At 34.5% G+C, this 16,470-nt stretch overlaps 1 protein-coding gene across 1 annotated transcript in view; it reads left to right on the top strand.

Moving 5' to 3' along the window:
* Positions 1 to 2,511, top strand: part of NEGR1 (neuronal growth regulator 1) — a 988,401-nt gene extending 985,890 nt beyond the window's left edge. The window contains exon 7 of the mRNA XM_068964426.1: positions 2,387 to 2,511. Coding sequence (XP_068820527.1) covers positions 2,387 to 2,511 — 125 coding nt within the window. The remainder of the gene's footprint in view (positions 1 to 2,386) is intronic.
* Positions 2,512 to 16,470: the final 13,959 nt, after the last annotated feature.

The following is a 16,470-nucleotide window of genomic DNA, read 5'->3' on the forward strand; positions in this document are numbered from 1 at the left end:
ATTATTACTATTATTATTCTTATGGTAAATGAGAACCAGTCTCAAGCATAGCTAAACATGTCTGCGACATTCAGTTTCTGGAACATAACATAATTCACATTCAAAGAGGCAACTGTCCTCTTATGAAACAAAGTGGAATCCATTAAGTAGACTCCCACAGTATCCCATGCTTGGTGAATCACTAGGTGCAATCTCTCAGTGAAAATTCAACATGACTGTTAGCCAAGTACCCACAGGAGTTTCTCTCTAAGATTGTGATCTTTCCAATGTATAAATATAGTCATACAATTCAACAGCTCCAAATTCTTCAAAATCTCCTTCAGTATAAAAAGCTAAACATTTTTTTCAATACAGTCGAGTTCATTCTATCTGCCTAGAGTTCCGTTTCAATTTTCTCCACTCCAGGCCTCAAACTTCACAGTCCAGCAACACTAATCTACTTTTAGAGCCTAGAATACATGCCGTGATCTTGCCTTTCCTCATGCCTTTGAATATATTGCTTTCTCTACTCAGATGATGGTCCCCTTTGGTAAAACTATCTGTTAAATCATCTTCCCTTTGCCCAGGCAATTTTAAATACACAATTTTCTGTCTCACTGCAGTTTGCCCATGCAGTTCTAATATTCCTAAGATTGTATTATAATTGTTTGATATCTTTCCTCACACACACACACACACACACACACACAAGGTCTTGGAAGAGAAAATCTCTTTGTTTTTTCAGCATTTAGTATAGCATCTGGCCAATAAAAAAGACCCACAAATATGTGTGTGTGTATTTAAATATGTTTACATACATACATACATACATACCAGGGACGCCCTATCCCTAGTATCTCAGTCAGTAAAGAATCTGCCTGCAGTGCAGGAGACCCAGGTTCTATCTCTGGGTTTGGAAAATCCCCTGGAGAAGGAAATGGCAATCCACTCCAGTATTCTTGTCTGGAAAATCCTAGGAACAGAGAAGCCTGGCAGGTACAGTCCATGGGCTCGCAAGAGTTGGACATGACTTAGTGACTAAACCAAACCATATAATATATATATGAGATATATAATATCATATATAATATATATGATATATAAATCATATATAATATATATGATATATAATATCACATATAATATATATATATATGATATATATATATCATACTCGGCAAATATCAGCTGATATATATATGATATATATCATATATATGATATATATATTTATCATATATGATATATATGATATAAAAAAATCACTTAGATGTGGAATCTGATAAAGCAAGCAGAACTTGTCAAAGCACAGGTAGACTAGTGTTACCAGAGGCTGGGAGCTGGGGAAATTGCAGAGATTGTTGTATAAGGGTATAAACTTACAATCAGTAGACAAATAAGTTTTGTAGATCTAATGTACAGCATAGTGACTGTAGACAATAATACTGTGCTGTAACCTGCAAAGTTGCTAAGAGACTAGATCTTAACTGTTCCCACCACAAAAATGATCTTTTTTTTAATAATAGTATTCTTTATTTTTATGATAGTACTTTAAAAAGATTTTGTTTACTTGTTTATTTTTGGCTTCACTGGGTCTTAGTTGCTGCGCATAGGCTTCCTCTAGTTGTGGTGGACGGGGGCCACTTTCTTGCTGCAATGATGTTCTCGTTGCGGTGGCTTCGCTTGCTGTGGAACACAGGCTATAGGGCGCATGGGCTTCAGTAGCTGTGGCTCAGGGGCTCCAGAGAACAGAGTCAGTGGCTGTGACACATGGGCTTAGCTGCCCTGTGGCATATGGGGTCTTCCGGGACCAGGGATCAAATCCAGGTTTCCTGCACTGGAAGCTGGATTCTTAACCACTAGATGAACAGAGAAGTCTCAAAAATGATTATGTGACATGATAGAAGTGTCAGCTACTGCTATGGTGGTGATCATATTGCAATATACAAGTGTATCAAATCCACACTGTTGTACACCTTAGACTTACACACTGTTATAGTTCAACTATATCTCAATAAAAACAAATTTAAAATATATACATAAATGAATATTGTCCACTATTAGAAACAGTTACAATGCGTATAAGATAAATAATGTTAGCTGATATTTGCTGAGTACTTATGTCCAGTCCAATGCAATGTGCTACATGTGCTTCACCTCAAATTCTCACTGCAGTCCTGCCAGGTGGATTATATTATTTCTATTTTGTTCTTGAGAAAACTGAAGATCAGAGAGGTTAGTCGAATAGGCCACATATTTCCATACAGCAGAACCAGATGTGAATCTGAAATCTGTCTGACTCCAGTGCTAGTTTTTTCCCCAGAACACCCGGCTGCTTTTTGATTATTGTTAAGATCTTGAAAGACACAAATTAGATTTTGATTTATTCTTCTCCATTTCTTTCCAGCTCCAAGTACAGCCCAGTATGGAATTACCGGGAGCGCTGACGTTCTTTTCTCCTGCTGGTACCTTGTGTTGACACTGTCCTCTTTCACCAGCTTATTCTACCTGAAGAATGCCATTCTACAATAAATATAAAGACCCATAAAAGGCTTTTAAGGATTCTCTGAAAGTGCTGATGGCTGGATCCAATCTGGTACAGTTTGTTAAAAGCAGCGTGGGATATAATCAGCAGTGCTTACATGGGGATGATCGCCTTCTGTAGAATTGCTCATTATGTAAATACTTTAATTCTACTCTTTTTTTGATTAGCTACATTACCTTGTGAAGCAGTACACATTGTCCTTTTTTTAAGACGTGAAAGCTCTGAAATTACTTTTAGAGGATATTAATTGTGATTTCATGTTTGTAATCTACAACTTTTCAAAAGCATTCAGTCATGGTCTGCTAGGTTGCAGGCTGTAGTTTACAAAAAAACGAATATTGCAGTGAATATGTGATTCTTTAAGGCTGCAATACAAGCATTCATTTCCCTGTTTCAATAAGAGTCAACCCACATTTACAAAGATGCATTTTTTTTTCTTTTTTGATAAAAAAGCAAATAATATTGCCTTCAGATCATTTCTTCAAAATATAACATATCTAGATTTTTCTGCTCGCATGATATTCAGGTTTCAGGAATGATCCTTTTAATATAACTGGCTGTGCAGCTCTGCTTCTCTTTCCTGTAAGTTCAGCATGGGTGTGCCTTCATAAAATAATTTTCTCTTCATCTCCAACTAATAAAATGTTTTTGCCAAATTCTACAACTTGAAAGCAAAAATAAACCACAATGATAGAGTTAATACTAACTATATCCTGTCTCTAAAGAACAAAGGAGCTATCAAATTGTAAAAATCTCTTCCCTCATTACCAATAGGGTTTTGAGAATTTTGCCCCATGATAGCTCAGCTTTGTGATGAAAACAATTTAACTAATATAGTACAGGTAAATCTACTGTATGATTTCTTTAGTTGTAGCTAAATGTTAGATTCACTTTGGGAAATAATTCTCTTTAAAATTAGCACAGTCCATCCAAAATTGTCTGGCAATACAGCATCTTTTCCTTTCACTATTACAGGCCAAAATTTTTAAGGTGGTTTGTCAGAAAGGACACAAAGTCCAATTACTGAACATTAAATGAGATGGTAAACATTCAAATTAATTTGGTTCTGTGGCAAATAAGTTGGTACGCTAGATATAGTGTTCCTGTGGACAGGAGCATTTTGCATATTTTCCAGCTGAAAACATTACTCAGTTGATAGTTTGGCATACATATTGTACAAAAATGCTCCAAAATATAACAAATATTCCATCCTAGTATGCAGCAGATCAATCCCTCAAATAACTAATTCTGTGGTTAAATCTTTCTCTATAGTCATGTCAGCTTAAACAAGCAAAGCTAAATGAAAAAAAAAATTATCATGCTTTTATTTCTTACATGTTATATGTAAGATGTGTTCAAATGAAGACAAGCCATTAGGGATGAAGAATGTCTTAAATTAATTGCTAAATTATCATGGATTTTAAATTATTTCTATCACAAAGAATGAAAACTACATTTTTGAAGGAAATTACTGTAATTCTACAAGTATTATATTATAAGAATAGTTCGATGGTTTACTCTTTACTAAAGATAGACCATAGCCTTGAAAGCCATTTGCAAGTTTGAAAAATTACCAATTTTAATACCCCTAGAGAAATTTCTGCAAATAGTTCCCTTTTGCAAGTTATAACAACACCTGCTAATCTAGTTAGAAACAAGATATTTCATAGAGGTTGTATACATTTAAGATATATAATGTAGATAAGTAAAATATAAGTAAAACTTTGTCCCAAAGTACAACATAAATCTATTTTAATTAGAAATGTGAATCCTAAATGAGGAGGCATATATATACAACATTTCTACAAAATGGCAATGATATGGCATAATGCTATTAAATTTAACATAATAATTTATTATGTTATTTTGACTGATACACTAAGAAAGGTTTTTACAAAAACCACATATGACATTTTAACTTTGATTATTATTGATTTGCTTTTCAAAATCTTTTTGTGGAATCGGTGAGTAAACTACAAAATATTTTTTGTGTGTATTGCAGCTTTAAAGTGGCACACTCCATAATAATCTACTTACTAGAAATAGTGGTGCTACCACAGAAGTGTTAACCATCAGTACCATTGTTTGGGAGAAAGAAACAGATCAAGAATGCATATTATACAGTGATCGCTTTCCTAGAGTAAAAATACCTCCTCTTTGTAAGGTTTGTAGGGTAAATGTGAGGTAAACTGAGGTATAAACTATGGATGAACCAAATAATTAGTTCAAAGTGTTGTCATGATTCCGAATTTGTGGAGTCTGGTGTTTTTCCCATAGAATGTGACAGAAGTACAGTCATAGCTCAGTAGCTATATGTATTTGCCTTTATGTTAGAAGAGATTTTCTTGAGTGACATGTTTAAATAGAGGAGGTATTCACTATGTTTTTCTGTATCAAGCAGCATTCCTAGTTGTTAGGCCCCTGGACAGAGTGAAATCATGAGTATTTATGAGTTCAATATTGTTCAAATAAGGCTACAGTATTTGCTTTTTTGTGTGAATGTATTGCATATAATGTTCAAGTAGATGATTTTACATTTATGGACATTTGAAATGTCTGATTACTCCATTTTATCAGTCCTGATTGTACAAGATTGTTGCAATTTCAAAATAGCAGTTTTATGAAACTGATTTATCTTTTGATCTATAACAATTTTTCTAGCTATTCATTTCAGCATTATATTTCTACAGGTTCGATTTGTGGGACTCTTTTTGTTGCCCCTGAATTTTTTTCAAAGAAAGAAAAAAGAAAAAGCAGTTGAGAAAGTAGAGTAGAAAGAAAAAAGACTGAAAGGGGGAAAAGGTTAAGGGAAAAGAAACAAGCAAGGAAGGAAAAGAAGGAAAGAGGGAAGAAGAAAGGAGAGGCTGGGAGGGAGGGAAGAGCCAGAATATTAGGGTAGTCGGCGTAATTCACTTGCATTCTTTTAACTGCAACTGGTGTAATTATGTTTTACTTACAATGATCCCATTTGAAACATAAGTCCTGTTACACCATTGAGTTACTATTATGCAGCAATTATATAATGAAAAGTACTGCCCAAACTATAGTATTGTGTTATGGCGGGGACACTACAAGATTTGAGAGAGAGAGAACATCAAACTTAAAGCCACTGTTGGGGAGTTCAAACTTAGCTGAAAAATTAATGCTTCATCATAACATTTAAGCTATATCTAGAAAGTAGACTGGAGAACTGAGAAAATTACCAGATAATTCAGGACAGTATATATAAATACCCCAGTGTGTGAACTCAGAAAACTCTGAGAAATTTATCAAAGCCAATTATCTATATTGATTAAATTTACTGAATAACTGTTAATTTATCCATTGTGCTTAGCTTTGTGACACAGCCGAAAGTTATCTATTTAATCTTTTCAATAAAAATTGTTTTTTGAAATTCAGAAATGATTTAAAAAGAGGTCAGGTTTTTAACTATTTATTGAAGTATGTGGATGTACAGTATTTCAATAGATATGAATATGAATAAATGGTATGCCTTAAGATCCTTTGAATATGTATTTACTTTAAAGACTGGAATAAGCTCTTCCTGTCTTTTAGTAAAACATCCATATTTCATAATCTGATGTAAAATATGTTGTACTGTTTCCAATAGGTGAATATAAAGTCAGTTTATCAATTAAAATATGTACTTGACTCATTTGAAAATTCTACTAATTTGAGGGAAAAGAGAAGAAATAGTAAACATATTTCTGCTCTTCCCTTCTTTTCTGTTGCTTCCACTGTACCACACTCACATCTTTCAGATACTCCAAAGCAACACAAGATGAAAATGTTAGAAGCTACAGTTTAAAAAGGATCCACTTTGTAGCCTTTCCCTCTGTTACTGATTCCCCAAAGGACTAACAAGCTGAACTACATCTAGCCTGAAGAAGAAATTTTCTGGAAAGATTTTATTATCAATTATTTAGAACTTTTACCTCCTAAAATGCATCACAGTAAGCAACAGAGACTGATGATGAAATCTTGTTGGTTTTACAGACTAAAGATCTGAAAATGGAAATGCCTATAGAAGTTAGGCAGAGAGTACAATTTCATGAGATTGCTGGTTATAAAACAAGGAGTATATATTCCACTTCAAGGCATTCAAATACTATTTCAATAAAAACACCTTGCTTTCCAAACAAAATGTGATTTGACTGAAAGCCCATAGTTTGTAACAGCTGTAACATTTGTGTAAAATGAGGGCCACTCCAAATGAATGATTTAACCTCTCTTTTCCAAATCTGTCCATTTATACTCATCATGCAAATAGAAGGGAACAATGTGGTAGATAAAAAAACAAACTGTGAAAAAGATTTACACTTGATGCATTAAGCTATTTTAAAGTATGGGTGTCATTGCCATTCTGTGAAAACCATATCTACCAAATCTCTTTCCCTTTTCAAAACCAAAAACACGCACAAATAAACATCTTATTTTCCCTCTGGCTCATTATTTCTCCCTTTGTAATTTCTATTATGCAAACAATCACACAGAAACATAAGTATCAAGTCTCAGACTCTGAAAGCTAGCATGTGAAGCAGAACTATTTTTCTCCCTGACTATCAGAGGTCAAAATACAGATACTTCAAAATGACATCCAGCTACTTGGAAGATAATTACTTACTTTTGCCTGGCAGGCAGAAATTTGAAAATTTTAAGAGAAAAACTTCTGAGAATAATTCATTCAAGATAATGTAATTTGATTCAAACACCAGAGTGTCAGTGTACTCACCCTGAACTTCCCAAGAAGCATATACCTTCACGCTCAAATGAACTTTTCCCTAATAATCCCAGATTTATGGAAAATATTTAGAAATTGACATATATAGTAGAGAAAGAAAACACAAACAAACTGGCAAATGAATGACTCTCCCAAGGCCTTCAGTCTAACAATTCTACTCATTTCTGCTCACCTCAGAGACAGACGTGTCAGCTAGAATTACTTCTGAAGTGTCACAGCTATCTCCGTCTTGAATTTTACCATGGTAAAGTACTTTAGCAGACATTAAATGTACTTTAAAACATTATTGTTGTCTCATTGATGATGAAACAAGATTCATAAATTTTAAATCACTTGCTGAAGGTTATGCTTCTACTAAGTGGCAGATTTGAACCAAATGTGCAATGCAGAATACTCCCAATTTGTTTCAATATCCATGAGCCTCCTTAGAAATAAATATGACCATATTATTAGCTTTACAAACAATATATGTACATTTATATTTATATACAAATAACTTTGTTTACATGCATTTTTTTCCCTTTAATGCTATCCCTTTATTTTCCAAAGCCTCCAGAGGTTAATGTGGTTTAAAGATGAATCACATTATACATCTCATCTAAAAATTTGGGTGTGCAACTACCTTTGGACACATAGCCCTTGATAATATTAGGCCCATCACACCAAATGGAGGCTCTTGTCATAAGCATATGTATCTTTTTTATATAGCATTTTGCAAAAGCCTACCAAGTTTTGAATAACCCACTGACTATTCCTCAGGCATCTGCAATCAACAGAATTCTTAGAGAAATGGTGAGTAGAATATATACACACATTTTTTAAAATACACAATAGAATACTGATTTTAATCTTAAGCGATGTTGTTTGAGCCAATTTATGCCAAAATACTAATTATATGCACATCTGTTTGTGCTGGGGCAGGAGAATGAGAGAAAGTTCTAATTTTAGAAATTAAACTATATACAACCTAAGGAATACACTTGCATTTTGTTGTCAAAATAGAAATATAATGCAAATCCTGTAAATGTCACTCTAGTCTGAAAAAACAGAAAGCAAAGCTTTCACATACATGTAAAATGAACACATCAATTCATTAATGAAGGATGCAGGAAATCTGGGTTCCATCCCTGAGTCATGACAATGTGAAGAAGGGAATGCAACCTACTCCAGTATTCTTGCCTGGAGAATGGCATGGACAGAGGAACCTGGCAGGCTATAGTCCATGGGGTTGCAAAGAATCAGACATGATTGAGCGACTATCACTTTCAAGAAGTTACAACTGGATAAAAGGACAATCCAAAGAACAGGAATATTTATAGATCAAGAATATTGAAATTAATATGTTTATAGAGGCAAAACTGGATTCTTCCAGAGTAAGGAGAAGAATAAAGTTGTAACCTTAACCAACAGAACTTATTTATGTGTTGGATGACAAGATATACTTTGCCTTTCTATCATTGTAAAATTGTTCAAATGCAGTGAAAGGTGGAGTCCCCATAGAATCAGAACCAGGTAAACTGCAAGGGTGTTTGCTAAGGAGTGCCTGGGTTTTTCATGCACACAGCTTTTCCCTTAAAATAATAAGATACAAAAATCTTAAAAGCACATGAATTAAATGAATTGCCAATATTTTAAGGTTTGATAATATAACCTCTATTGTAATGATTCAGATAAAACCACATTATCTGTATCTACTATTTTACATTTTCTGTATTCTAATTTCTCATTTTCTTCCTTAACCACAAACCAGTATCCAATAGTTTGAGACATATAGAAGGAGAAATAAACAATTAAAATATAACGAGGATGACATTCTTCAATAATCTACCTTGTTGAAAAATGAATATATTTTGAACCCTTGTTAAAAGAAAAAGTGTTTATCATTTGAAGGGAGGAGCATTTAATTCTTGAGATAACAGAAATTTTTATGAAAAATAAGGAGAATGAAGTAACAGTTAATATGGCAATATCTCTTCAACCAAATACAACAGTAATGTTGAAAACACTGCAAGACACCATTGATGAACTGAATGGTCTGCTTCCACTTACTGCTAATGAACCTAGTACTTGCAAATTTTGGTTTGGTAGAAGCTACAGGAGGTAACATGGCTCATTAGGCTTTCAAAGCTTTAAAATGTTAAAGAAGGTGGTTTTCCTCCTTCATTTCAAGTGAATTGCTAAAAGTATCATGATGTTCCTCAGTGGAACTTTGAATTTGTTAGTTTCTTTATTAATTTTGACTTTTTTACATTCAAAAAAGTTAACTTTACACTAAACGCAGCATACTTCAACTTCCTGCAGGTTTGAATTGTGCTTAAGCAAATACTCCAAGCACATGGAATTTCCTGAGAAAATTTCAGGACCTTATTTTAGAAAAAGGACTTAAGCAATATTCTTTACAGACTGGAATATGCTAATAAAAAGAGCAATTTTCTTGATTGCACCCAATAGAATCCATAGAACTCTAACATAGTTTTCTAAGTAGTTTCATAAATGTGGGTTGCAGTTGCCCTGAAACTTGACGTCTCCCTACTACACATTTGACAAGTGACCTGGCAAAAAATGTGGTCAATAGCTCATTTATGACGTACTCCTCAAGAAATTGTTGCCAGAGATTTGAAACCGTTTCCAGCTGATGTCTTTCAAAACAAAGCACATACTCACACATACAAACACACAATCACGTTGCTGTCAGTGATCTGGAAAATAAGCTTCCAAGCCAGCCATGTGGTGTTCTGGATAATTCAAAAAACGAAGAAGAAATGACAACAGTGCAGCCAACAGTCTCTGTTTCTGTTTCATTTGCTAAGATTTTCGCAGAAGTAACATCTTGTGATTTAATTAATCAGAAGGTGGCACCTGCTTTAACTGCCAATATGGAGAAAAAGAGATTTTTTTTGGAATAAAATTTATTTTTGGAAATACATTTTTCCTGTTGATATAAGGTAACTAGTTTATTATGCTTTTGAAATTCTTACTATCTAATAATTTTAAATGTTGACAAAGAGAAAGACTGGGTTTTTTTTTTTTTCAACTTGGAATAATTTTTTTTCTGGAAATGTGTATTTCCAATTTTTAGATAGACAAACGTGCGTGTATGTTCACAAATTCCTATTCTCTCATAATTCAATTGTAACAATATATTAACAAAACCTTTTTGGTTTAATATGTGATTGAAATATATCTTTCACCAAGTAACACAATAATTTATATAATGATCTCCATTTTTACACTGAGATCCTCAGCTAATATCTCAAGCTAGCATCATTTCAAGAAGAATCTAGCATCTGTTGATTATGGATATGTTAAAAATCAACTTAGCTTAGAATAAGACATTTATTTAATTTTTGTCAGATAACTCAAAATGTTCACATGACACTCATCCTTTCAGGCATTCGTTCTACAAGAAAGTGTGATTATATAACCTTTGAAGAGACTTTTAAAAGGAATTAACTGATAGAGTTAATCTGGATGTTTAGAAGACAACCACCAAACTGGAGCAAAAGGTCTCTGTTTCTCTGAAGCCAGTCTCACCTCAAATTTGAAAAAAAGAGAGAAGGAGAAGAAAAAAAAGGAGGGAAGAAAGGAGGAAGAAAAGGACGGAGGGAAGAAGAAGCAAGGGAGGAGGGAGAGAGAGAAAAAAAATTAACAATGTATTTTCTGTTCTGAAAAATAATAGGGAAATGTTCCCAAAGAAAGACTGTGCGTGCGTGTGTGTGTGTGTGTGTGTGTGTGTACACTTAATGCCTGCCCAGATCTATAATGAACAACAATGCCTTTTCTTTGCAATATGGCTTCAGTTTCCACACTTATAATTACTAAATACAGTGAGGCAAATAAAGTTTTCTATTCTGTATTTTGCAATTGTCATTCCTCTTATTTCTTTAAAAGTTTAATTGACATTCATCTATAATAGATTTTGGGTATTATATCATACTGTTTTCTGAATAAAATATGACTATTTCATTTTATCACATATAATGAAAGAGATAAAACATCCATTGCTCTGTGACTTGGAGAGTTAATAGTGAATTCTCATAAGAAATTGCTTGGTAATAAAATAAAATCTGAATTTGAATGTTACCACTTTGTAAATATTCACAGTAAAATAAAGAGTCAGATCTTCTATAATTGTCAGGAATAAAATTTTGGTGATGTTTGAAAAAATCCCCAAAGCCCTGTGAATTTTACTCTTTTAATTTCAGGCTTTCAGAAAAACTGAAAAACATTTTTCAAATGTAAGTGAAACTTTACTTTAAGGAGTCTCAATATTTTGTCTGTGATACCAGTATAATCACATGTCATAGTCTATCAGTCTTGGTTGCAAACAACAGAAACAGATTGGCTAGTTTGAGCAGAAAACGAATTCATATACTCTTGGATAACTCTCAGAATGATGGAAAACCTGGAAAACAGGATGATGTCAAGACGGGAAATGCAACCAAAAATGCAGCCAATAGATTGCCAAGCACACAGGTAACATCATGCTACAGGTAAGGATAACATTTTCATGGACATCTGTAATCTCCTTTGGAGTCTCAGCTCTACTACTGCCGCTCTGAGTAATGCCTAAATATTTTCATATCTGCTTCATTTACCCAAGATACAAAATCTAGACCAGTTGACCAAACCTAAGTTTATATAATCAGTAACTAAGTCCTCTCACTTGAATTTTAGAAGCAGGAGAAGGAAGGCTTTCTTATCTCTCCTTGCTATTCTTTGGAACTCTGCACTCACTTGGGTATATCTTTCCTTTTCTCCTTTGCCTTTAGCTTCTCTTTTCTCAGCTATTTGTAAGGCCTCCTATGACAACAATTTTGTCTTTTGGAATTTATTTTTCTTAGGGATAGTCTTGATCTCTGCCTCCTGTACAATCATGAACGTCCATCCATAGTTCTTCAGGCACTCTATCAGATCTAATCCTTTGAATCTATTTTTCACTTCCACTGTATAATCATAAGGTATATGATTTAGGTCATACCTGAACGACCTAGTGGTTTTCCCTATTTTCTTCAATTTAGATCTGAATTTTGCAAAAAGGAGTTCATGGTCTGAGCCGCAAACATCTCCTGGTCTTGTTGTTGCTGACTGTATAGAGCTTTTCCACCTTTGGCTGCAAAGAATATAATCAATATCATTTCAGTATTGACTATCTGGTGATATCCATGTGTAGAGTCATCTCTCGTTTTGCAGGAAGAGGGTGTTTGCTATGACCAGTGTGTTCTCTTGGCAAAACAGTGTATATAGATAAATAAGATACTTAGATATAGAGATAGATGGAGATAACTTTCCTTTTCTCAATGTTCTCTAGAATGGGAAAAATTTGCAAGTCATGTCTTTGCTTAAAGTTTCCTTAGTAAAAACAACGATCAAAACAAATAGGCAAAAATCTATCTCACTCAAAATATGTCTACTGTTATTTAGAATAGAATTAGCATTTTATCTTGAACCTTTAGTTCAAGTAAGGGTTTTCTTAGTAGTAGTTTGACTTCCATGACAATTATATATTTTAAGTGTAGAGAGGTATAAAATATTTTCTATTACATTTAATATTTGTTTTTTTACATTTTTATTTTATATTGGAAAAGAATTGATTAACAATGTTGTTTTCATTACAGGCATAATAGCAAAGTGGTTCAGTTATATATCTATTATTTTTCAAATTCTTTTCCCATTTATATTATTACAGAGTACTGAGCAGAGTTCCCTGTGCTACACAGTAGGTTCTTGTTGGTTATCTATTTCAAATATGCATTGTATACATGTCAATCCCAAATTCCCAATCTATCCCCCCACTCTTAATATTTTAGTTTTAATATGCATTTTTCTTGTACTCTTAATTCAATGCATCAAACAGGATCATGTGTGTGAGCAGGCTGTAAATGAGTCATATTAAAAATAAATATCAAACCTAATCACTCTTGGGAATGTAGCTCTACAGAACATCCCAGTATTGCAAATCAGATCAACCTGTCTCCCTTTTATATTGAAATTATAGTAATGTTAGTTTAAGTACAGGTAAACTCTGAAGATATGGAACTTTTCAGAAAGCCTATAAACTGAATTCCAGATGTCTGTCCCAGAGAAGAAATTTTACCAAGATTCTGTTATCTATGAAATTTCTACATTAATAATTTGAATACTGTTACAATGAGGAAAAAAGAGTCAAAAATTATCAATCTAAAAAAAAAAAGTAAAAGCACATTAATTAGTTGGATAGCATATTCGTGGCTAATTATTTTGTAGGTCCTTTATTTAATACCAAAATGGACAATGAGGGACTACAGTCAGAGAAATAGGTGTCATTATTTTCCTAATGCAAAGGGCTTTAAATCTTGGGGGAAGTGATTAAGGCTCCTGTATCTACCCATATTTCTTAACAATCAGTTATTGTTATTCAGTCACTCAGTTGTGTCTGACTCTTTGGGACCCCATGAACTGCACCACATCAGGCTTCCCTGTCCTTTACTGTCTCCTGTAGTTCACTCAAATTCATGTCTACTGAGTCAGTGATGCCATCCAACCATCCAATCCTCTGCCACCCCATTCTCCTTTGGCCCTCAATCTTTCCCAGCATCAGAGTATTTTCCAATGAGTTGGCTCTTTGCATCAGGTGGACTGAGTATTCTGACTTAAAATGTGATATTCTTTTATTCACCAACATTTAGTGGGCGCATACTTTTACCAAAACAGTCTTATTGTATAAGGATGAAGGATCACAGTAGATCGAAAGAGATCCAAAGTGATTAGAGCACAAATTTTACAAAGTTTGTAACATAACATCACAACGCAAACACTGCAAATATGTTTGTGATGTGTTTGGGGAGTACTGAAGACACAGCAATTAACTGTATGCAGGAGGCAGAAAAGACTTCCCAGAAGAGCTGACATTGAAGTTTGATCTTGCAATATGGCAATGTTGTGCTGATTGTAAACTGCAATACAATTTTGATAAATATGAGATTGATTCCTCATTTAGCGCAATGTATGTCAAAATAGTAAAATTAATTTTAATTTATGGCCAAAACATTACCACTTATATACATCAAACGTAAAACATTACCACTTATATACATCAAATGCAAATTGGACACCTACTGCCTCCCGCCATTTCTTTCTTCCCATCCCTGTTGAATTCACTGTAGTCAGGTTTCTATTCCTACACTTCAGTAAAACTCTGTGTCATAAGTGATCTTCATGTTGCTAAATCCAAATGTAATCTCTCAGTCCTTGTCTTACTTGACCTGGTTAGTGTATCGCTTGAAGAAAGTGAAAGTCACTCAGTCAGTGTCCGACTCTGCGATCCAGTGGACTGTCCATGGAATTCTCCAGGCCAGAATACTGAGTGGGTAGCCTTTCGCTTCTCCAGGGGATCTTCCCAACACAGGGATTTAACCCAAGGTCTCCTGCATTGCAGGCAGATTCTTTACCAGCTGAGCTACAAGGGAAGCCCAAGAGCACTGGAGTGGGTAGCCTATCCCTTCTCCAGGGGATCTTCCTGACCCAAGAATCGAACCAACCCAGGTTTCTCACATTGCAGGCAATTCTTTATCAACTGAGCTATCAGGGAAGCCTGCTTATTCCTTCTTAAAAAATATTTTAAAAATTATTTTCAACATTCAGCTTCCATAAAACCACGTGTCTATTTTTCTCCTTTTTAGCTACTCCTTTTCAGATTCCTCCTTTGCTTATAAATGAGGGTATATTCTTCAAACTGCTTCTTTTTCTGCTTCACTCAATACCTAGGAGATATTATTTAATCTCTCAGCTTTAAGTGGTCTCTGTATGCTGCCCCATATCTGTATCTCTAGCTGAAAAGTGAGCACCAAATTCAAGACTGATGTACCCAACCACACACTCAGTAGCTCCACTTGTAACAGTCAAGGAAACATCCACACTTAAACGTGTTAAATCTGATCTTTGCATATTTCCCTATAAACTAGACCCTCCTGCTGTCATCCTCATCTCAGGAAATGGAATTCCATTCTTTCAGCTATTTGAACCATAAAATTTCAAGTCATCTTTGACATCTTTCTCTTAGACTCCACATCTGGTTCATCATTAAGTCCTGTCAACTCTAACTTCAAAATACATCTAGAACATGATGACTTTCTTCACTACCCTGGTCTCAGCCACATGGTTGCTTGCCTGGATTTTCATAATAGGCTTTGATCTGGTCACTCTGATTCTAGTCTAGGCTTCTTCACTCTATTTCAATATTGGAATCATAGCAAGCCTGTCAGATCTGCTAAAAACCCTCTCATACCTCTCATATTTCTCCATATCGCTGAGTAGAGCCAAAATTTTTCCTATGAATCTCAAAGTCCTATGTCATCCAATATTCCATTCTCCCTATGCTATGATTCCCTATAACTCATCCCCATATTCATTCAACTCCAGTTACACTAGCCTTCATAGTGTTTTTCAAACAGCCCAAACATGCTCCCACTTCCGGTATCCACATGCGCTCTTCCTTCCACCTGGAATGAACTTCCCCGCAGATCAGCATGGATTGGTCCACACTTTTCTTTAGTGGAAAAAAAAAAAAAGAGAGAGAGAGAGAATGAAAGTCACTCAGTTGTGTCTAACTCTGTGATTCCATGAACTGTAGCCAGCCAGGTTTCTCTGTCCATGGAATTCTCCAGGCAAGAGTACTGGAGTGGGTTGCCAATTCCTTCTCCAGGGGATCTTTCCAACCCAGGTATTGAACCTGGGTCTCCTGCGTTAACAGGCAGATTCTTTGCCATGTGAGCCACCAGGGAAGCTACTTTCCTTTAGGTCATTCCTCAAGTTCACCTTTTCAGTGAAATGTTACTCTTTCTAAAAGTGTAATTTCCATCATAATTATTTGTATCCCAGTTTGTTTTCATTTACTCTTTTAGCACTTGTAACTGTCACTATGTAATTTACTCATTTACTTTTTTTATTTTTTGTCTTTCCCAACAGAGTATGCTTCATTATGACAGAGAAATTTTTATGTTTTTTTCACTATATCTCTAATATTTAGAAGCAGTGTCTGACACATAATAGATGTTCAATAGATGCTTGTTAAATAAATATGTGTATATAGCAGAGATTCAGGATTATAGAAATAAGAATCAGTACTGAGTATTTATTCTTCTGTGCTGTGAAAGTTACTAAGAAAGAAGTATGAATATGTATGTTGTTGTTTAGTTGCTAAGCCATGTCTAACTCTTTGTGACCC

This window comes from Capricornis sumatraensis, chromosome 2 (assembly GCF_032405125.1).
Source record: "Capricornis sumatraensis isolate serow.1 chromosome 2, serow.2, whole genome shotgun sequence".
Lineage (NCBI taxonomy): Eukaryota > Metazoa > Chordata > Mammalia > Artiodactyla > Bovidae > Capricornis > Capricornis sumatraensis.